General features: G+C 34.6%; 4 protein-coding genes across 4 annotated transcripts; 1 reads left to right on the top strand and 3 right to left on the bottom strand.

Annotated features, from left to right (window-relative positions):
* Positions 1–661: 661 nt before the first annotated feature.
* Positions 662–5670, bottom strand: LOC124843125 (protein LEO1 homolog). Its single transcript, XM_088105742.1, has 12 exons — positions 5417–5670; positions 4986–5323; positions 4414–4558; positions 4118–4303; positions 3474–3650; positions 2745–2876; positions 2490–2669; positions 2281–2412; positions 2063–2167; positions 1723–1971; positions 1006–1164; positions 662–900 (listed from the first exon to the last, which is right to left on the bottom strand). The coding sequence occupies exons 1-11, from the start codon at positions 5537–5539 to the stop codon at positions 1030–1032; spliced, it is 1902 nt and encodes a 633-aa protein (XP_087961868.1). The 5' UTR covers positions 5540–5670; the 3' UTR covers positions 662–900; positions 1006–1029.
* Positions 5671–9690: 4020 nt separating this feature from the next.
* On the top strand, positions 9691–15418 carry LIF2 (RNA-binding (RRM/RBD/RNP motifs) family protein). The gene is made up of 9 exons (XM_088105743.1): positions 9691–9851; positions 11075–11512; positions 11617–11733; positions 11845–11985; positions 12074–12250; positions 13711–13915; positions 14123–14301; positions 14409–14494; positions 14926–15418. Exons 2-9 carry the CDS (start codon positions 11111–11113, stop codon positions 15059–15061), a joined length of 1443 nt encoding a protein of 480 aa, XP_087961869.1. The 5' UTR covers positions 9691–9851; positions 11075–11110; the 3' UTR covers positions 15062–15418.
* A 1203-nt stretch (positions 15419–16621) lies between these two features.
* On the bottom strand, positions 16622–17439 carry LOC124843118 (death domain associated protein). The gene has a single exon (XM_047319761.2). It carries the CDS (start codon positions 17327–17329, stop codon positions 16874–16876), a length of 456 nt encoding a protein of 151 aa, XP_047175717.1. The 5' UTR covers positions 17330–17439; the 3' UTR covers positions 16622–16873.
* Positions 17440–20343: 2904 nt separating this feature from the next.
* Positions 20344–22198, bottom strand: LOC124843115 (3-ketoacyl-CoA synthase 1-like). Its single transcript, XM_047319752.2, has one exon. It carries the CDS (start codon positions 21983–21985, stop codon positions 20414–20416), a length of 1572 nt encoding a protein of 523 aa, XP_047175708.1. The 5' UTR covers positions 21986–22198; the 3' UTR covers positions 20344–20413.
* Positions 22199–23833: the final 1635 nt, after the last annotated feature.

Raw genomic sequence — 23833 nt, forward strand, 5'->3', positions numbered from 1 at the left:
TAAAGTCTACAAGATTAAAATTCAATAAAAATAAAAAGAGACATTGGAAATTTAGTGCACTTAAATTTTCATAAAAGTAATGAAATTTATGATTCATACACGTGGACAGGATTCAATCTCATGCAAAGAAAATCACTCATTCCTTGATGGCCCGAGTGGCGGATTGGGTTGTCGTTATTTCAGAAGGGTTAAAATTTCATTGGATTTTGTAACGATGATGTATAGGAACAGATACCAAGGATTTTAAAATTACATTCCAACCTAATCATTTCTATTCGTGGGATAATCCCCTTACATAACTAAATCTGCCCACCCCAAAACACTTACATCAACATCAACAAAAGAGTCATTAAACATCCAAAACCAAAACCATTTACTTCTGAAATAAAAATCACACTATATAATTAAACATAATAGTAACTAAACTTCATGAATTTATCATTTAATAAAATCACGTTGGTATTTGAATATATACATATGGAAGAACTCTTGTTTTCTAGTCTCCTTCTAGAACCTGAGTGTGTATGTTCTTTAATGTATTTTTTATCAAAAGAAGATATAAAGTCGCAAACTAATGTCAGCGTTCTATGAGAAAGTAAGAAGGGAAGGTGCCTCCCGTTTCCATTACCTTCCCTAGGGCGAAAGGTTTGCGAACGGAAAATACAGAGAACAAACTTATTTACACTGATCTTTTTTAAAACCATTATCAAGAGAATCAACATATATTGCGTTACCTGAGAGACTGAGACTAAGTACTACATCAATATATCAGCCTCTGCTTTATGTATACAAGGATGAAATATTAAATTTATAGCTATATAAGGAAAAATATTGAGTCATCTCAGCCTCTGATGCATCCGAAAGCTGCAGTTCTTACGCACACCCTTCGCTGGAACATCACTGCAAATTAAAATAATTATAAATTCAATAATCTTACATAGATGATCCGTAGTTAAAACTCGTACCCTGTATTGTAATTAAATTCTAGAGACTAAGAATACTCACCGCGAAAATCTGGCATAAGGAAGTTCATTCCTCATCACTATCATACACAACTGCCATCCGTCGATGGGTGGTTGTTTTCCTTGGAGGAGACTCCTCATCTGATTCAAATCCCTTCCTCTTGCCACTGCCTCTAAACTCCTTACTCTTTTGCTTTGGTTCCTGCAAGAAAACATCCAACTAGTTTTAAAACCACGGCATAGCAATCGAATATCCTTATTTCCACCTATATTAATGAGTCATGAAATAAAAGTACAACAATGAAGGAACACGAAAACAAAAAATATGGGAATAAGGATAATCAAAACGTTGTTGAAACATGTTAGGTGTTTTTGAAAATGTCGTGGGATTTCATCCACAGTTGTGACAACTAACAATGGGAGACAAGTCCATAAGGATATAATATCTGACAAACAATGCTTCATCATCTTATGAACTTTCACCCTACCCACAAGATGTACAAGCACACAGAGGACACACGTACAGCAGTCTTATAAACAAAAATATAAATATCTTCACAGTACAAACCAGTGCATAGAATGGAAACATTATAAACGAGGAAGATTTAAAAACAACTAAACTGCGTGAACAAATCACCTGTAATATACCTTCTTATCAACAGTTAAGGAGGGCATGATAAGAAGCAATCTGAAACTAAATATCTATGGACCTACAGCAAAAAATTTAAATATGTATTATTTTTAATAAAATAGGCAGTACCTCCTCTTCCTCCTCATCTGAGGCATCATTAACTTGTTCTGCCTCTTCATAGTGATCTTCCTCTTCTTCGTCCTCATACTCTGGCTCAGTATCCTCATTCCTCTTGCGTGAAGGAGGCCTCACATCTTCCTCTTCATCGGTTTCATACTCAGACTCTTCTCTCTCATCATCCTGGTAACCCACTGGATTTCGAGAGGATTTAGCAGGTGGGAAAGAAGACTTGCGAGGGATGTCTCTAGGTCCCTGTGACTAAATTCCAGAAAAATAAAAAACCCTCATCAATGACAAATGCCAAAACAATCAATATACAAACAAATTTCCGGAGACTGAGAAACAATACCTTTTTAGCATTCATAATTCGTTTCTCTGCTCGGGCTTCCACTTCCAAATCATCCTCAAAGCGGCGCTGAGTACGACGAGAATCATAGTAATCTGCTTCATCCTCCTGAAGGAAAGAACGACGGTTAAATAATGGAACTGTCATAGTTTTATGTACCTAGATATGCTAAAAGAAAATTGCAGGAGATACGTGACCAAAACAAAAACAGACTTTTATACCTCATCCAATGCATCCTCTAAAAACCCAGGAGAAAGTTGCCGCCTCCTATCCACAGCAGGAGTATACTTCCGGCTCACCTTCTCACGCTTTCGGTTAAGCAGCACATTAGCCCGGATATTTTGACTTTCAGCCTACAAAAGATATAGAGAAATTAGATGATGGTACCCAAGAGACACTTAGCACGTAATTATTGAATTATTAATTATACCTTCTCTTTTTCCTCTTTTTCCCTCTCAGGATCAATGTCAGTAATGCAGTTTTTAACCTTGTAAACCTTCTTATGCCTTGAGTCAACAAGGGCAGTCAACAGCCGATGAGAATTTGAAGACAAGGAAGATGGCATAAACCTCATTTTCCTCAATAACCTTCCTTGTGATTGAAGGATTCCCTGAAGCATGTAAACACAGACAATTAGGGGAAAATGGTAATTCATCAAGACATTCACAGGAATAACAAAATTCACCTTTCCGTGTCTAAGGAATAGATGCGCTTGATCATGCTGTGCATCTTGCACTGATATGTCAAGAACTTCATTCCCAATTAAAAGCTGCAGGCTGCCATCGGACCATCTCACAAAGCGGGCATTGCTTTCATACTACAGTAATAGAAAATCCATGATACATTTCTTGCAAACAATTATATACTGCAACCTGATCATGAATGACAAATCATCATAACACTAACCCACCTGGTTTTCTACAAAGTTAAAGGGTAAACATAATAGAACATATTTTATTCCTATTTAGTACTACTGACTTTATTGAAGTACTTCCTCGTCCTCATGATCAGCTTCAAATTTGATACTCCATATCCTTAAAATATCATAAACTTCCTTAACAGACTATCAATCTATACAGTTCAAAAAAATCATGTCCATTCATGCACATCAAAACTAAATCAGATTCTGTCAACCAAAGGGCAGATTTTGTCGACAGAAGGCATCGTAGACTCCAGAACATTAAAAGAATACATTTTGCCATTCTATCCTGAATCCATCCCAATATTAACCTCAAAATTCAAAAACATATATTTTATGATATAATTAGGCTAGTAAAAGGTAGTAGAAACAAATACAAATGATGTAAAAGCAGTTAAGTTACAAACAAGAACGTCATAATCGTCCTTATCCCATTTAAATTTGACAGAAATTATAATCGATAGCATGCATAAGAAACGGTATACAATTACTTACAGATGCTGTGCCATCAGGATTTCTAGCAGTCCTCCAACGCACAATATTATTCTCCAACCGTATGCGCTTTCTGGCTCCAGATTCATCAGTTACAAAAGTATCCTCTTCCACATATGTTTTAGGATCAAATGGTTTTGGGTCAACACCCATAATATTGGAAACTTTAATCATGTTCATCTGCCGAGAGAGAGAGAGAGAGAGAGAGAGATTAAAATACAAGTGTCTGAATAATGAAACTCAACTTGTCTTACCAGGATGCACATCATTATAAAAGGCAATGCATGTGCATCTATACATAAAACCTGGGACATATTAGGTATTAAAACGTATTCATCATGACCTTGTTATCATATAACCTGATTTATACAATTCCCATCTAATTTGCAACATGTCACCATCTTTGGCATGGGGAAGTTATCAAGAAACTGTCTTAAAAGATGCACTTCCTTAAACACTTCCAATTCAGGAGTCACTCACGCACACTACACATGCCAACTTCTTTATCACAACAATGTGAACGACATAAGAGTGACAATTACTCGTGTTTTGCAGCCACCAAGTTAAAAGCTAATTTAAAATTAAAATATGAAATAAAAATAAAGGGTTCTCGATCGAATAAATAAACTTATTAATTAGAAGCAGACCTTGTCTGGAAGAGCTGGAGGAGGTCGTAATGGAACTTCCAATTCTAAAGGGGGGCCAAGTGGCTTCTCTTTTGTTTTTATCTCAAAGTTTTCCTCCTCTGATTCATACTGATGATCTTCATCAGCAAGTATATCTTCTGGTCTCAGGTTCTTTCCGTAACTTCCTTCCTCCTCCACAGGATATCTCTGGGGTAGGAAACCAATAATACCATCAATTCTTAAAATTAGGGCAATTCACAGATAAAGGGAAAAATTCATTATTGACACCAATATCCACTATTGGCACCTTCACTAACATTTGAATCTTGTTCGATGTCCTGCTGAACAGCATACCCCATTTCCTCTTCTTCATCATCATCAAAATCACCAAATACATCACGAATTTCAGGGGCCGAATGCAAGTCACGAGTCTCATCTTCTTTTTCATCTCTGGGCGACACACTACATTTAAAAAAAAAAAAAGACAAACTATCAGTCTTAATGTCATGCAGCAGTTATAAAACACTCGGCAAGATTAGTTCTTTGACGTTTGATCTTTTAAGTTTATTTAATTATTTCTGTAAAACAAGTTCATCCATTCAGTTAGAAAATGTTAAATGTAGTTAGCAGAGAGGATGAACTTGTCAACCGGTACAAGGTTAGAGGATCAAATTAGGGGGTGCGCTAGAATCCAAAAATTGAAAAACTAAAATAATTAAGCCCAAAAAAGTCTTGGATCATCAGTAATTCCCTGTGTTCTATCCTATGCCCTAATCAATGACATGTTTCAATATGCATGACAACACTGATAAAGGAAAACATAAACCCGTCCACAAATACCAACATATTTCAGCCACATTTGTCCACATTTTTCCGTGCAACATTATACCTGGGGCTTCTAGCTTCGTCGACTTCTTCCTCCTCGTCTTCGTGGTGATCGTAATGATTCTCCTCCGACCTTTCAGATCCGCTCTCAACGACGTCATCGCGGCGCTTACTCGTGACGCCACGCTGGCTATAGCCGTCATCTTTGGCGTCACTATCCGAATCTCTTCCCTCACTCTCCTCTCTCTCTCCAACTTCCACCTCCTGCGAGCTCTGCTCCCTCTCGCCCTCGCTTTCGCGATCGTGTTCTCCTTCTCCGTCTCCCTCGCTCTCGATTTCCACCTCCCCCTGGCCCTCCACCTCGCCCTCTCCCTCTTGCTCTCCCATTCCCTCTCCCTCGTCCTGAAAAAAAACAAAACGCCAAAACATGGAAAAACGGTTAGGGTAGGGATCCAAACGCGTTGCAAGGAGAAGGAGTGTGAAATTGGGGCGTACGGAGGGGTAATTGAGTTGGGGGTTCGATTCGTGCTCGGAATCGACGTCGAGCTCTTCCTCCTCCTCGGATTGGTCGCCGAAGAGGTTCTGCATCATTTGGTGGCGCTTCTCCTCACCTCCCATGGCTTCCGAGAGAACAAACCCTAGCGCGAGTGATTTTCGATCGAACCCCTTCAACTGGAAACTTGCGTTTGTTTGTTCTTGTGCTTTGCTCGTGAAACGCACCGTATCAGTCGAGTTTATTGGCAATGACTGGTCTCATCCCAAAAACTAGCTCCTACTACATTATTTTGAACACTGAATTTTGTTTTTATTATAATAAGTAAATTAATAAGTTAAAAATAAATATTATATTTATAACTATATATAGTATATGAAGATATACACTTTTTTATGAATGTGTATATATCTTAAAGCATAATGTATTGACAAGTGTATGTATGTTTTTTTATTCATCAGACGTTTTTTCTTAAAAACACGTCATTTTATTTTAGTTTATCTCTCTTTAAGTCAACACTTTTGTAATACGGATGTTGCCTAGATCTTTTAAGCTCGTTGTTTTACCATGTATTTTTGTAAATATTTTTCATATAGATAAGATGATTTTCACTTGTAATAATATTTGTTAAATCTCCTGTGATGTGACTTATCATATTAGCATTTAAACACTTTTTAGCACAACTTTTTTAGGCTTTATGTTACTGGTTAAACAGACATCTAGATAATTCTATGTTGTTTGTTACCCAATATTCATACGCGCTCTCTCATGATCACTCAAGGATGTGTTTATGTTTTCTGTGCAATATACTTGTGTTCTTATTTTTCTTAGACGCTTATCTACCCAATATTATTTTGTTTAATGTTATTTGTTAAACTTCAAAATCATAAATGTTTTAAATGATCTAGTTTCTCTATACGACATTGTCTCAACATCTTTCATTATGTCAAGAAAGAATACCAACTCAGTTATTTGAATAGGTCATTGGTTTCCTAAAACTCATTGTTGAAATTTTTGGTTTCTTGCGTGACATTGAATAGTGTTGGTAGTTTTTGTTTGTTGTCCATTTTGGTATGCTAATGTTTTTCACATAATGTGGATTGAACAAAATGTTATTTTCTATGTAAGTGGATTACACTTATGTGTCCCCAAATTTTAAATTGTTTATATGTCAGTTGTCAATTTTGGTATCAGTCTCTCATACCTTTTAAGCTTTTTAAATGTGTTAGCGGTCCACATGCTGCTAATGTATGTTTTAATTTTACGGGGTTGCATACAATATTGTTTTGGGATGTCTAATGAGAAATATGAAGTTGTGGTCCGCTACAATTGAATCTTTGAAAATGATGTATCATTTAAATACATTCACAGAGAAACAAGTTATTGATCATGTGATTCCGTTAAATGAGGTTACTTTGAAGTCATAAGTTCACTTAAGGAATTTGAATACATTGAAGTTAGATAGTTATTTTATTTTATTGAAAATATGCTGCATCAGTTGTATGATGACAAATGTGCTATTAATATGGTTAAGGTGGCCAAGTATTATGACAGAGTTCACTTGTTTATGGTTGATGGATGAGTTGAATTGTAGAGAATGAATCAAATGAAGTTATTGACCTATGTTATGGACCTTTAGAGAGTGGAGATAATAGTCATGTTAAGGACTTTGTAGAAGTTGACAAAGACGACAATGAAAATGATCATCAAAATAAAAAGTCTCTGATACAAATTATGAAGTGAAAGGTAAAGATGATAAAGTGGAGGTTCAGGATAAGAATGAAGTGAAAGTGAAAGTTACACGTGACGATAAAATAAGATATAATATTTTAAAGTTGTTATACACCTTAATAGTTTTTATAGAGACCAAATTTGATTTAGACTTATAATAAGAGTTTAATTTCATATTCTGTAATGCTAAAACTGAAAGGATCATGTAACGTTATATCCAATTACATTAGGATATAAATTGGTAAAATATCAATTTAGTAAATATTTGTGAAAAGTTATAAAGGAGGAACGAAAAATTGAATAATAAAAGAAAATTTTAAAAAACGATTGATGAAAGAAAATAAAACATTAAAAAATATTAATAGTAAAAAAAAAAGATAAATACACTGAAACGAAGAATGACAAGCATCAATGGTCATGGTGATCAAATTTTTACCTTTGAATAGAATAAAAATAGAATTTTAATTACATCACCAAGACTATTTTATGGAACATGCTTTAGTGATATATTCTTTTCAATATTGTACACACTTTTGAATCATTTACTAAATATTTTTTTTTAACATAGTTAGGCAACCGCTTAAACATTGAAATCACAATTGAGAGATAATATATAAATGATTTTGATATTACGTGAAATTAAGTCTAATTTGTTATAAAAAAAAGAAAGTTTGATTTCATCCATATATTATAGGTATGTAAAATATTTAATAACGTTTTATAATAAGCTATATAATATCAAACAGGAACATTATAGACTATTATCAGAACAATATATAGATATACTACAAATATGCATAAAAAGCATATGATAAACACATTAATTCTTTTTTTCATGTAACGTTTGCCTCAATTTTCTCTCTCTTCAAAGCAATTATCTCTCCTGTATGAGATAGAAACTAATATAAAATATAAAAAAATTATGTTTTAAATTTTTTTATTTTTTACTTATTTTTTTTCATATTCCAATATTATACTAAACCCAAAACATTGTAAAGACACTTTCAAATATATATATATATATATATATATATATATATATATATATATATATATATATATATATATATATATATATATATATCTTTAAAAGTTTTATCTTGTTATGAAAAAATTCTTCTCTATATTCAACAACCAAACTTATTAAATATGACTAATTTAAAAATTTCAAACTATCATAACTTTTGTCTGAAAAATGTCTGTTTAGTTTAACTGCAAGATTGTAAAATATTATTATAATTAGGAAAAATAAATAAATAAAGTTAAATAAATATTTTAAATAAAAAGATAAAAAATTTAATACTTATTTAAAAAGATATTATTAGGTATGTTGAGATATTTTTATATATTGTTATAAGATGTTATCAAATATTACTATATATTATTAGATATTTTTAAATATTATTAGATGTTTTTAAATAATAATTAATTATTTTGAAAAGGATTTGTTATAAGATATATAATTTTTTATCAATTTAAAATTTTATTTTATCAAATAAATTTTGCAAGACTAAAATAACTTTTGTCTGAAAAATGTTAATCTAGTTTCAACTGTAAGATTGTAAAACATTATTATAATTAGGAAAAACAAATAAATAAAGCCAAATAAATATTTTAAATAAAAGATAAAAAGGTTTAATAATTATCTAAAAATATATTATTAAGTATTATGAGATATTTTTATATATTGATAGATATTATAAGATGTTATTAAATATTATTATATATTATAATATATTTTTAGATATTATTACATATTTTAAATAATAATTAATTATTTGAAAAAGATTTATTATAAAATATATAATATTTTATTAATTTAAAATTTTATTTTATCAAATAAATTTGACAAGACTATAATAACTTTAGTCTGACAAATGTTCTTTTAGTTTTAACTGTAAGATCGTAAAATATTATTATAATTAGGAAAAATAAACAAATAAAGTTAAATAAATATTTTAAATAAAACATAAAACATTTAAAAATTATTGAAAAATATATTATTAGGTATTATGAAATATTTTATATATTGTAAGATATTATAAGATTTATTAAACGTTATTATATATTATAATATATTTTTAAAATTATTAGATATTTTTAAATAATAATTAATTATTTGAGAAATATTTATTATAAGATATATAATGTTTTATTAATAAATTTTATAAGAGGTAAAATAGTTATAGAAAATGTACAACTGAAATATATTTCATGAATATAATAATATATCTAAATTATTTCTTTAACTATTTTTGACCCATTTATTTTCGTAAGAATTTAACATGGTGAACTTTAATTTTTATTTGACTTTTAAATAAAGTAAGGTGATTTAGAAAAAAAATCTAAATTAACTCATTTTTAAAATTTTGTATTACATATATAATAAGGAAATTTAAATTTAAAGTGGAATATACAAAAAGGTGGTCATTGATTAATGGAACACGTGGGAATTGGTAATTGGTGGAGAGCGCGGGTGCAAAAGAATAAAATGAGAACGACCATGTTATATCATTGTCTATTTGGGGCATCTGGAAAAAGAGGGTTTGGCAGATAAACGCATACAAACATCTCAGTCTTTGTCTCTCTCTCTCTCTCTCTTTCTCTGTGTACAGGAAGAAGGGTGAGAACGAAACGAAGAAGAAGAATCACAGAACCGAAACCCACTCAGAAGCTAATCCGAAAACCTTTCATTTGTTAGCACTGGTACGCTATCCAAAATCCCTCCTTTTTCAATTTCCATCATAAATATGCCTCTTTTTCTTCGCCCCACTTCTTCTTTCGATCCAATTTTAACCCTTCCCAAATCGTCATTTTCGGCCCCTAATCTACCAAGAAACCATCTTTCCCTTTGGTATGTCACATTTTTCTGCTCTGTACTCCTCTTCATCTCCTCTCCTACTCACATAGGAGGGTTTAACCCTAACCTAACCTTGCAGGGTTTTCTATCTCACCGAGATTTGAGTGTCTGCTTCTTTGTCTTGTTTAATTTTAATAACGGGTTCAATTTGTCGCTATTGTTCTGTTCCAGCATTGGACAAACAAGATTTTGTATAGTCTGCATACAGATTTCAACGAAAGTATTTGAACTTCCCGATTGTCCATTCTCATAGTGTAGAACTAGAACTGAAATAGGTCAAGAGCCTAATGAACAATTAGACCTGAATTTTCTCCCAGTTAGGAGGGAAAGGAAATGAAGGGGAAGTTCTCAGTACTCGCCCTTGATTGTGTCATTGATTTACAAGAGGAATGGATAGAGCTGGCCAGTGGGAACCTATGTCACTCAGATCCCCAAGGACCAGGTCTACTATGACCTTCTGCTGGACAACGCCCATATCCACATCTACGCATGCAGGAAAACTTGCTGTTGCCCCTTGTTGTTAATTGCAATCACCAGTGAGTAGGAGGGCTGAGTAGGAGGGCTAAGACGAGGTTCTTAGTGCTGAGAAGATAAACATGGATATGAGAGAGAGTTTCTACATCTTGCATATAAATCAGAGAGAGCCAGAATTTACAAAAGTTAACCGGGATTATTGAGTAAATTAATTTTGTTTTTTCTAATGCCTCAAATTGGGGGAATTAGGGTTTTAGAGGGTTTTAAAAATTCTCCAAACTCTTTTCTTTCTCCTATTTTAAAAATCACCCAACCATTATAAACCTTCCTCAAATGCCTTCCCTTCCCTCCCAAATTTCTTTCTCAAACACGACCCTTAGGATCTCAATTCAGTTACCCACTGCCCAAATGAAAGCAATATAGTGATTTTTGTGGGTGGTCTATGTGGTTCTGTCTGGCATTATGCCTCTGTACGCCTCCTCTCTAACTGTCCTAGAAAAAAAATTTCCCCTCTGAAAAGACAATTACCTAAAGCTGGTGTCCTGTAAATCCTAAAGTTCTGAACAGATTTTGTGATTAATATGTGAACCTGCAGGTATTCAGCTGTTCATGACAAAAGCCTGAATCAATCATGTCAGAAGGTGCAGAAATTGACGAGCGAGTGGACCTTGATGAAGAAAATTTCATGGAAGAGATCGATGATGATGTTGAAGAACAAATAGATGACGACGGAGTGGATGGAGGTGAAGATGAAAACGTTGAAGGTAGTGTTGAGGAACATGAATACGAGGACTCAACAGCAGACGTTGGTGAGAAGGACCAATTACCTGAAGCAGAAAAAAGTGACATTGCCACTGAATTTGGTGATGATGATCAAAAACCGTCATTCATCGATGAAGATGAGAAAGAGAAGCATGACGAACTTCTTGCCCTTCCACCTCATGGTTCCGAAGTCTTTATTGGTGGACTTCCTCGGGATGTATGTGAAGATGATTTAAGGGATTTGTGCGAGCCGATGGGTGACATTCTTGAGGTGAGCCTTGATAAATTGATGTAATGATATGGTAAAGCTGTCCTTTCTGCAGATGGGAAACATTGGGATTATTAGTAAGATTTTTATTTATTGTTACTATTCAGGTACGATTAATGAAAGACAGGGACACTGGTGAAAACAAGGGTTATGCCTTTGTTGCTTTTAAAACAAAAGAGGTAGCACAAAAGGCAATCGAGGAGATACATAGCAGGGAATTTAAGGTATTACTGTTCTCCCTAAAAGTATCTTGTTGTCTATATTTTATTTTCAAGTCAGATTTCAGTTATGAATCCAATGTTAGTAAATGCTGTTAAAAATTTTCATCATTTCAGGGTAAAACTTTGAGGTGTTCACTTTCTGAAACCAAACACAGATTATTCATTGGTAATGTTCCAAAAACATGGACGGAAGATGACTTTAGGAAAGTCATTGAAGGAGTTGGTCCTGGAGTTGAAAACATCGAGCTCATAAAGGTTCAGTCTCCAGTGGCTGTGCTACTAGCTTACACTAAACTTTTGTCAGGCCTAATATTTTATTCCGTCTCCATTTTGTTTTTATCAGGACCCTCAAAATCCAAGTAGGAATCGTGGATTTGCTTTTGTTTTGTATTACAATAATGCATGTGCTGATTATTCTCGGCAAAAGATGTCAAATGCAAGCTTTAAGCTGGATGGCAATACACCCACTGTCACATGGGCAGATCCAAAGAACTCTCCTGATCATTCTGCTTCTTCACAGGTAATTTCCAGAATTAAGGTGGAATGCAAATGAAAAGTTTCTTATAGCTTTCTCTATCATTGCATCAATGGTTTGATTGGATTGGACATGTATCCCTTCTTCCCTTCTCTAGCTATCGTATCCTCCTGTTCCTTCTCACACTGAAGAACCCAATTCTATGGTATTTTCAAGTTTCTTTATGCTTTTAACTTGGATCTCAGCATATAGGAAGACCTGTTTGCCGTTGGTGAAATTTATTGTGATTTAGGTTCAGACATTGTCCGAGCTGCATTTTTTATCTGTTAATTTGACTAAGTTGTATAATTTCCTAAAAAAGGAGAAAAAAAAGTAAAGTGAAAAACTGGCTCTCATAACATTCTTTTTTGGTTATAAAAAGGTGGATGCGAAGATGAGTTTACTTTACGTTGAGGTTAGGCTTATCACAATTTAGAAGTCTCGCTGAGGGACAATTACAGCTGTAGATTTGTTGGAGAGGATAAGTTAAATATATGGAGGTAGTAAGGATCGGGAGGGTCATTCAGGAATATGAATTTGGAGAGAATTTACAAGTGCTCAGTTGTAAGAATCACTTGTGAAGGGAAACACTTGGCAAAGAATAGTTCTTCTGTCAATTTCATTCAATATAGGTCATCTAAACTTTTACTCATTTCTTCAGAGATTCCTATTCTATAAATTTTCCATGCAGGACTGTCAGAATCTTCAAATGCATCTGCATATTTTATACGGTGTTGATTTGCAACTGCCTTAGGTGTTAAATTTTGACTTCAGCTTATACCTTTTCTTATTAAGTCTCTGTCTCAGTTTGGAATTTAGATTATTGTTCCCGCAATATGGTGGACCAATTTCCAATATGCTTTAATACGTACTGTAGTGGCGTAAGAATAAGATTAAGTTTACCTACACTCTTGTTGAAGACTTCTGAGTTATGCTTCTTCGTCATTGCTGTTTCTCATTCTCATGGCTTGTGTTATTAATCCCTAGGTTGTAATGTCTATTGTTCAGGTTGCTAGGAGCTATTACCACATGTTTAGTTGGTTAGTTTGGTTGTTAGTTATGAAGCTAGCTTTCTGGCACATATAAGCTCATCCTTGTTTCTGTAAGCATAACATTTACCCTTTCAATCACTTTGGATTTCTTCTCGTATCCTTTCTATCCCAAATTTTTCTGGTCCCTTGCCATGTTTCTCAATCTTTCCTTGGCATGAAATGTACAGATATCAGAAACATTTAAGTGTCTTTACTTTCTAGGTTCTGAATCATTGTTTTGGTAATATTAATGACTGACACTTACAGAAAGATGGTTTTGTTTAAAAAAGGGATTGATGTTGATCGTCTAAAGCATCATAAATGTTGATATGTGGTGTTTATATTGATGTGTTTTTTAGGTTGTATGAGCCTACGGGGAACTGATGAGTTAATTGAAGTTTTGCTTCCAAACCATTTTTGTTTTGGCATTTTCAGGTTAAAGCTCTGTACGTCAAGAACATACCAGAGAATGTTACCACCGAACAACTGAAGGAACTATTCCGTCGCCATGGAGAAGTAACAAAAGTGGTCATGCCACCTGGCAAAGCTGGAGGAAAACGCGATTTTGGCTTCATTCATTATGCAGAGAGGTCAAGTGCATTGAAAGCTGTAAAAGATACTGAGAAATATGAAATTGATGGTATTTGTTTTATACTATTGTAATAAGCCAAATTTGTCCCTTCATGTTTGTCTATTTTTACTTTCTTTAATTGAATTTCTATGCAAAAGAAGAGAGTAAGGAGTATCTCACTTATCTATGCATAAATCATTAACAAGTGTCAGCTATCACTTGTCAGTAAAAGAAGTACTTTGAATATACTCAGTGTTTAATGAATTTGAACTGCAGGACAAGTTCTTGAAGTTGTTCTTGCGAAGCCTCAAGCTGATAAAAAACCAGACGGAGGGTACGGCTACAATCCTGGACTGCATCCAAACCATCTTCCTCATCCTGCGTATGGTAACTTTTCTGGAAATCCTTATGGCTCTTTAGGGGCTGGATATGGTGTTGGTGGTGGTTATCAACAGGTATTTACTGAGTTACAATGTATATTTATACCTTATGTCTTTGTTTCGTGTTTTATCCTTTGTTCTAATCCGCTTGGATCTTTGTGGGTTCTTATGCATGTGAGCAGCCAATGATATATGGTAGGGGTCCAATGCCAGCAGGAATGCAAATGGTTCCAATGGTGTTACCAGACGGTCGAATTGGCTATGTCCTGTAAGTTTCTGCAAATTCATTTTAGATAAATTTTGTTATATGAAAATACTAACAAGAACATTTTTTAAATTTAAATCATACTATAAATGATTATAATATGTTATTTAGTATTGTCAATATAATTTAAAATTGCATTGGCAATTATGCAAAATAGTATTTTAACACAGTAATGGGGAAAAGTTGTAACCCAATACTTTTAAGTATTGTATAAAAATTATATTAATGTATCATCATTACTAATGTTCTGTACATAATTTTGCTGTTAATTTTATTTATATTTCGTGTGTAATTTTCAATCATTGTGTCCATGTTTTTAAATCGGAATCATAAGTTTATATTCTATGTTATGGAGTAATGTTTATTTAGTTTTATTAAACTGAATTGTGAAAATTGGAAAAATAAGTGATGTTGATAATGGTGATATGGTGCAGTCAACAACCTGGTGTACAAGCGCCACCCAGCCGACCACGCAGAACTGATCGGAGTAATGGTCCAAGTGGGCAGCCAGGGCGAGGAGGTAGTGGCAATGATGAAGGCAATCGTAGTAGAAGGTATCGACCCTATTAGGGATATAAGACAGATTAATGCAATCTGTCTTTTGGTGGTGAGGGGATTTTGGGAACCATTTGGTATACATTTTTACACAATCTCTATCCCTATCCCATGAAAGGGGAAAAAAAGAAGAAAAATATGAAGAGAAAGTTAGGATTAGGACCAGTGATATTCTATTTAACTTTTTAATGATGGTGCCTACTGCTGTTAGACGAGTCACAGCGGAGTAATTGTCATATTTTGTGCTTGTAATGCTTGGAATTTTTTATTGACAGCCAGTAGAAAATTGTGTTAATTTGGCTTCAGGAAAACTTTACCTGTTAGTGGCAGTTTTGTGAGCTTTAAATGGATTAGTACTTTTAGCAGTGTTAATCAATACCTCGCTGCCATTTATAAATGGAATAATTAAACAAACCCAACTAATTCATGGAAAAGCATATACGAGAAAATTGGACCACTCAAGAACTAGGCTTTTGGCTTGTTTTCACGAATGTTTATTGATGGCTGCCGAATTTCTTACATGTAATAATTTCTTACATGTTTATTCTTTTGCTGAAGGGCTTAATCTGCCGTCAACATTTGAGATCGTTGATCCCCAGAAATGAACAAACATCGTCGATGCATGCTTTTGGTTTTACTTCTTTTCAGATACATGCTTTTGGTTTTACTTCTGTTCATTGTATGTTATTACCTCGTTCTATTCATTAACGATTACATGGTAGCTTGCAAAGCTGGTATTACTAAATGCTACAACCTGTTTCATTCACACAAGAAATGGATTGATGACGAGAAAATTTTCAGATAAGGCACCACCCCACTTGCTTAGGTTAACCAGCTTTCATTTTGTTGACTAGGGGGAGGATATCTCAATCTTAAGAGGCATATTGTATTACATCTGAACACATCAAATGAAGGATTTAAAAAGGAGTCAATTTCAGTATTTTACGGTAAACAGATCAAAGGTCTTTTTTAGAAATATAATATAGGGCTTTACAACTATTAGAGAGAGGTTATTGTTTTACAGATGAAGTTTTTTACAAGCGATCTTTCTCTCTTTTGTTGTGCTCCTGTCCATATATATATATATATACACACACACACACACAAGTTATGGTAATGGTAACCCAATAATCAATCCTGGTTCACAGGAAATACAGTACAAGACAATCACAGAATAATCTGTCCATAAGATTTGAAAACGAAATGAAGTTTCCATTCCCCAAAACCCTCATATCTTGCGGAAAAAGTTAACCGGTCAACTCAAAAATAAAAGATTGGCTTAGTGCCCCACCAGAACAATGCCATTTAATGGAGTTTCATATTTTTCTCTCAATTAGAATTCAGAACACAGGAAGTCAAGAATATAATTGAAAAAAGGTACAGTGCTGCGTGAAGGAATCCGCAAGTGTCGCCTCCAGAAGACAAAACAGTTTAACATGTATGTATTAAAGGATCATGCTTATGATATCATTAAGTAATACTGTTGAGTATCAAATATTACAAGAGAATTTTTCAAGTTTATTAACCCAACTTCTTTGCAAGTGGAAAAAAGCCAGACAAGCATGAAGAATCAAATCCAAACCTAATCATCTTTAGCCTTTATCATAAAAATTAAAAATTCCAAAATAATATTCTTCCAAGTTGCTAATTCATAGCTACTCCATCCATTTAGTATAATACTGAAAACCAAAGTTCCACTCTTCAAGCAAAAGCACGCATACCACGTTCAGGTGACCCAAAATTAAGCAACAATTTAAAAGCAAACTATGTTAAATTATTATCAGAGGAAAAAAAATATATATCTTGATGTAAATAATAACAGTGAAATCAAATTGTATCAGAAAGCTCACGAAGACGTTTATCCAAGTCCTCCAATTTAGCAGCCCAATTTGCATTTATGGAGAGTGGACGAACGTTGGTGTAATTCGCAGCAGATTGTTCGGTGAGAGAGGCCACGGAGGATTCGTCCCTCCGATGCTCTTTCTTATTCTTCCTGTTCTTCTTCTTCCGAGCACTCGCTCTCTGCAGTGCCCAAAGCACATCTGACCCACTGATCTCTCCTTCTTGTTCTGCTAGTTTCGGAATTGGAGTCGAATTGGAACGGATAACGCCCAGAAGGGTGTGCCCCAATTTCCCACCTTTTTGGTTGGCGGTGGCGGAGACGCCGTGGCTCCGCCTCCATGAGGTGGCGGAGACGCCGTGGCTCCGCCTCCATGAGGTGGCGGAGACGGAGGGAACGAGAACCTTCTCAAAGGGAGTGGCGTGGTTTGGACAAAACCACATGTTTTTCTCTATTCTCGTTACCTACACAGACTTCTTCGTTTTGAATTATATTATTTTATAAAAATAAAGTTTGCAAATAAAAACTATTTTAATGTTGCTTTCTTTTCAAGTGAACTTCATCTACACTTATAGTCACGAGATTTTAAAGAAACAAGTGTCCAAAGATTTGAATATTAGACATGTTCATGATGTTAAGAAAATATCAAAATTCATAAATAAAATCTCCATTTTATATTTGAAAAAATTACAATAAAATTTGTGTCTTGTTTTCGTAAGAGAGAGATCTTTCAATTACTTTCATGCTCTTTGTGGTCTATAGAATGCCAATTGTCCTTATTTCTTTAGTTCGTAACATGAATCTGTGTTATTTATTTTGTCCTTATACATGTAATGCTTTTGCATTTTAGTCTATATTTGAAAATGATTTATTTTATATCCTAGGTATTTTTAATTTGATTTTGTTTTCAGTTCTGAACAAGAGGAACTAAACCACGTTAAAAAATTGTATTGTGATTAAAATGAGCATTTTAAAAAAAATAAAACATAGAAATTATGAAGTATATATAGAAAGTAAATATACAATTAAATCTAAAAAAAGGAAAAAACAAAATAAGTAGATAAAGTTATTATTGACTATATATTAATATCCGAGATTAACTACGAGTAAACAATGTTATTTATAACAAAATATACAGTTACTCATGACTATAAAATAAAAATTATTTAGTAGAATCCAAAGACTTCCACTTTAGTTATCTGATAGATAAATTATTTTTACAGGCACTAAGAAAATTGAGAATTTCTTTGCATTAGTGTTTACATGAATGCACACTTTTATACATAGGATTATTTTATCATACATTTATTAATTTTGTTTATAGGAAAAATTCCTTAATAGACGTCTTTGATAAAATTATTGTAATTTGAATGCTTTGAGTTATCTTGTATTAGTCTTTCCTAATATGTTTGTCTTTATATTGATATTTTTTTGTCATTATACTTAAAATGTTTTGTGAATGATCACATTTTTTTAACTTTCTCTATTGTTTTAACAAAATGAAGAGTACATCTTTAATCACATTTAAAACATTTAATTTTAACTTTTTTTAAATCATAATTTAATTTAAATAAACTATTTTAATAAGATTGTATCAATTTGAGATCAATTGAGCTTTAACTAAAATAATTTATTAAAAATAGTTTTTAAAGTCTTCGTACATGCTAGATGATCTAAACAGGGCTTTCATTAGACTATTTAGGGCTTTCATTAGACTATTTAAGTAAATAATTTAGCTATTGAACTTCTTGATGATCCAATATACTATATAGACACTTCTTCAATGTTCTAATTTATATTTTGTTCAATTGAAGTATAAGCATGTTCATAAATCATCTATAGGTAATACAATGATACATAATAGAATTATTGGCGTTGTTGGCAAATTGATTGAGAGATTTTTCAATGACTATGAAGGATTATAAGCTTAATGAAGAAAATAGAGTGTCTTGAAGATTGAAAAGTTGAGTTGATTGATGCTAAGTTTAGTGGAATAAAAGTATGATTTTTGAACCAGAAGACATCTAAATTCGTAAATTATAAAAACACATATTATGTGAAACTACTAGATGTCTAATGTTTGGATCATGCCTTTGTAGATATGAACCATTGGCTCGTCTGATCATTGACTCGTTTCATTAGTGTATCTAAGAGTTGTATTATATACTTGTTTGTTGTATAAATCACTACGAGAATGTGGTGTGGATCATTGGGTCGTCTGATATAAAATTGAATCATATGATGTCTTGAAGGCTCATTAAGTTGTTTATCGAATTGGATTTATGTAACAAAACGCGTTACATAACAATATATTTTCAACTAACCACAATACCTTTATAAGAACCAAACTTTTAGTTACTAAATCACCTTCACATTTAACTAATTTATCTTATAGTTAGAAAAAAATACAAAGAACTTCACTCATATATATCCTTTGTTCTAATAACATCTTTAACCCAACAAAATTACTCAAAATCTAGACAATTAAAGTAAAGTATTTAAACATATCAAATTTTAGTACATAACAAAAGAAATTGAGATGATTACTTTTCTCACGTAACTTACTAGAGTTGATGACAAAAATATAAGAAGACAAGAATATAAGATCGAAGAGCAAAATCTTTTTATAGCAATTATGAACTTATTCTCTTAAAAATCCGATCCTATAAAACTGACGAAAGATGAAGAAGAAATTTTAAAGAGAAAAAAAATGAAAGATTGTAAGAAAGAAAGAATAAGATTAGAAAAGAGGAAGAAAAAAAGAGAGTCACAGTATTGAAATACATAAAATTAAACTCAAAACAAAAGCGGAAAGTGGAGATATGTATTAATGGTTTTGAGATTAGTTTAACGTCTTTATTAAATTATGTTTATTTATGCTATTGGTGATCATATAAAAGTGCAAAAACTCTTTGAAATTACGAGCTATTCTAAAAAGTTTTCATACCCAAAAATATTTTGGCACATTATAATATAGTATTATCAGTATTACCAATTTATTAGTATGTTGTTGGTTTGGAAGAAAGTAAGCTGTAAGGTCCGACTTAAATTGAATATCCAACGTGCTATATTTTTGTGCATAGGGCTGATTAACCCTTTTTATTATATTGCCACTAAATTTAAAAATTTTAAAGAAAAAAGAATAAACATTAAAATGACACGTGTCAAAGGTGGGTTCTACTGTACTGGAGCCTACAATTTGATCCAGTGGGTGACCAAATTAGTCATTTTATTTACCTGAGTTGCTGATTCCGTCAAGTTTTTCTCTATTTCTTACTCTTTGATCTATCATTTGACCAATCATATAAAAAGGCACGCTTTTTGGTATGGAATTCCCACAATGTTGTTTTGTACGATGTGGTAGTGCAGTGTGTAGAGATGTGTATTTTTGGGAATGTTCTATATTTAAAGTTGCAGGAAGAAAAGATGAAGCTAATTAAGAAATTGAAGGCAGGAGTGTAGTAATATTATTGTAATTATAGTTGATTAAGCAATTAATTACCATTGTATTGATGGATAGATATTAATTAAGAAGTGGAAGAAAGATTAACGGGATAGTCGTGGACGGAATCGTCCCAGGGGTTGCCACGCCATTCAGTTAAGTTCGGCATGTCCCGCATCGCCTTCCAGACGGCGCTGTTGCACTTGAAACCCGACCCGAATGCGATCTGCCAGACCCGGTCCCCCTTGCCGACCCGACCCTTGGCCTCCGTGTAGGCAAGCTCGTACCAGAGGGAGCTGCTGGAGGTGTTGCCGAAGCGGTGGAGCGTCATTCTCGAGGGCTCCATGTGCCACTCGCTCAGCTGGAGATTCTTCTGCAACTCATCCAACACCGCCCTTCCGCCGGCGTGGATGCAGAAGTGCTCGAAGGCCAGCTTGAAGTTCGGAATGTACGGCTTCACCCTCGACATCTTCAACAGCTTTCTCCGAACCAGTGACAGGAAAAACATCAACTGCTCCGAGTAAGGCAGAACCATCGGACCCAAGGTTGTGATGTTTGTCTTCAGAGCATCCCCTGCCACAGCCATTAGCTCCCGCGCCAAACACACCCCCACTTTTCCGGTATCGTCCTCTTTCTGATAGACGCAGTTGTAGTTCTTGTCGTCGGCGCCCTTGTGGGTTCTGACAGTGTGGAGCAGCTGGTACTTAGATCGCGACCGATCAGAAGGCTTGTTGGAGAGGAGGACGGCGGCGCCGCCCATTCGGAAAATGCAGTTGCAGAGGAGCATGGAGCGATCGTTGCCGAAGTACCAGTTGAGGGTTATGTTCTCCATGCTGAGCAACAGGGCGTAGGAATTGGGGTTGGCTTTGAGAAGGTCTTTGGCCAGGTCAACGGAAATAAGTCCGGCACTGCATCCCATGCCGCCGAGGTTGTAGCTCTTGATGTTGCTCCTCAGCTTGTAGTGGTTCACAATCATGGCGGAGAGAGAAGGGGTGGGGTTGAACAAACTACAATTCACCACCAGGATGTCAATATCCTTAGGCTCCAGGCCGGTTTTCGCGAAAAGCGCGTCCAACGCGCCGAACATCACCGCTTCTGCCTCCAAGCGCGCCTCGCTCATGCAGAGATTGGGCGGGCGGGAAGTGATTCCTCTGGGAAGGTAAGTCTCGTCGCCAAGACCCGCTCTTGTCGAAATCTTCCTTTGGAATTGAAGAGACTCTTCCTCGAACCCCCCACTCTCTTCTGTCATCTTCAGGAAGGACTCCACCGAGATTTTCCGCTCCTTCTCCGGCTTGTAGCAAGCGAAGTCCACCAGATACACCGCGCCCGAGCGCTTCCAGCGGTGGAGAGCGGCGAGGGAAAGGAGCGCAGCGGATGCCGCCGCCACGGTCTCGGCGTCTAGCTGGTGGGAGTAGAGTTTAGAGAGTTTGAGACCGGTGAGGGAGAAGCAGAGAGGAAGGGTGACTGCCAACATCACAATGCTGGCTGCGTTGCATGAGTAACCGTATCCCAATCCCAACTTCACGTACTTTAACTTCACCGACTGAAGGAAGTCCGGGAGTCGGCGGCGGATTTTGATGACGACGGAAGAGGAGTCCTTGAAGTCCATCTCCGCCGTCAATCTCTCCCTGTCCATGTCTATGCTATCGCCACCCATAGTTTTTATCGTGTTGTGAAATTTTGATGTGGAAGCGGTGGGTTTTGGTTGGCTTATAAAGCAGAGACTAGAAGGGTGTGGCGTTAGGAGGAAGCTGAACCATTATTACACTTTGGGAAAAAACCAAAAACCAAATCCTTAAACAGTCATCAACAAACATGTTAAGCCAATGTCATAACAGTAGCATCACTTGGTAATTAATCTTATGGACCGGTAGTTCTGAAAATTGTTAGATATATAGCTCAACAACTTTCTCAAACCAAACTCTCTTTTAAAACCAATATATCTTGTGTGCTGCTCATTTTAACTTTAACCTGAGTTTTCCTAATAAATATTTCTACTAATAGCAAGCACTATATTCTAGCGTAATTTGACTTTCTGAGATATTCTATAAACAAACCGGGCTGTCATCGCGTGTGTGTCTCTTCTGCCCTTTTTCCATTTGTTTTTATAAAATAAAACGTTTGGAGTATGCTTGTGAAACAAATTTTGGGGTCTCAACACGTAAATGTGTAGCAAGACAAGAGAGAAAAGAAAGAAAAACGAAATTGGTCTCTATTTTTGGGTGCAGATATTGTTGTTTTGGACAGTTCAGGAGATGGTGAGATTTGGAAAAGATTGATGGAAGGCTGGTAGTCGTTGGTGGCTGGTCATCATGGAACAATTAATGGTTTTGTGCTAACTTGTCAAAACCTCAACCCCATCTTAAAACTTCAAAATAAACATAACTTTACTCAAATAAATTCAAACCATGATCTGCCATTATCTACTTAAGTTTTTTCTGTATCTATCTCAGTTAAAAGCAAGGTTTTGGAGCTTGGTTTTCAGGTAGATAATTTCTTTGTTGTGTGAGCGTTTTTCTTTTCCTAAAATACTATAATTGGATCGTGCATTCAAACCGGGAGAAAGAAAGGTAAGGAACAGTGACAGAAATCGAAAGTAGCCAAAGCCAGAAGTGGGAGTTATAAGTTTGGTGATGGACGGTGGATTTCAGGAACTGTTTCACTTTTTGTGTTGAAACGAGCCATTATCTGTATCTAAGTTGGTAGAGAAGTTGTTTAGGCCAACAAAAGAAAATCGAAATGACGTAATTAATCAGCCCATAACTGTGAAATTTTGGAATGCAATAGTAGTAAAAGACAACAACAGTGCATTCATACAGTAGAGAGTGTTGTTCGTTAGTTTCTATGTTGCCGGTTTTAATCAGTTTAATTTTACCTTCTTTGTATGTTCTGTGGTTGAAATTTCTGACACACCATCAATGTCTTTTGGTAAATAATTGACCCCAACATTATGGCTACGAATGATTTAGTGGTCATTGGATACTGAAGATCCATTTGTTTTTTACACTTCCTGTTTCAAACAGATCCTTCCTTATCCATTGGAAAACTATGACCATATCAAAACGTGGATTACATGCTACAGCCATACATAAACGGTGCATGTAGTTCACCGACCTTGTTTTTATTGTTTTTATTTGGTCGACAAGAAAGCATATACTTTGGAGTTGCTGGTCAACTGATTTTAAAATAGGTGAAATTGCAAGCACAAATGTAATAAATTTTGATCATGTTATAAAATCTATAATTAAAAAAGATATTATAAAAGAAAGGTTTTAATTTGACGTGTATGATTTGTACATGGACGAAAAGAACTTATGCTTGAAAGTGGGGGGTTAGTTGGAGGAGTATGACCCTCTTGAATGGAGCAACTTGATAATGGTCCCAATAACATAAATGCAATACTACAAAAAAGGCATATAAACATATGGCATTGGATTTGTTTACTGAGTTTCAAGTGAGATTAGAACTTTTGGGTCACAATGTCCATAGCTCCTTTGTCCATGAA

This window comes from Vigna umbellata, chromosome 2 (assembly GCF_029865625.1).
Source record: "Vigna umbellata cultivar VRB3 chromosome 2, Vumbellata_1.0, whole genome shotgun sequence".
In the NCBI taxonomy this organism is placed as follows: Eukaryota; Viridiplantae; Streptophyta; class Magnoliopsida; order Fabales; family Fabaceae; genus Vigna; species Vigna umbellata.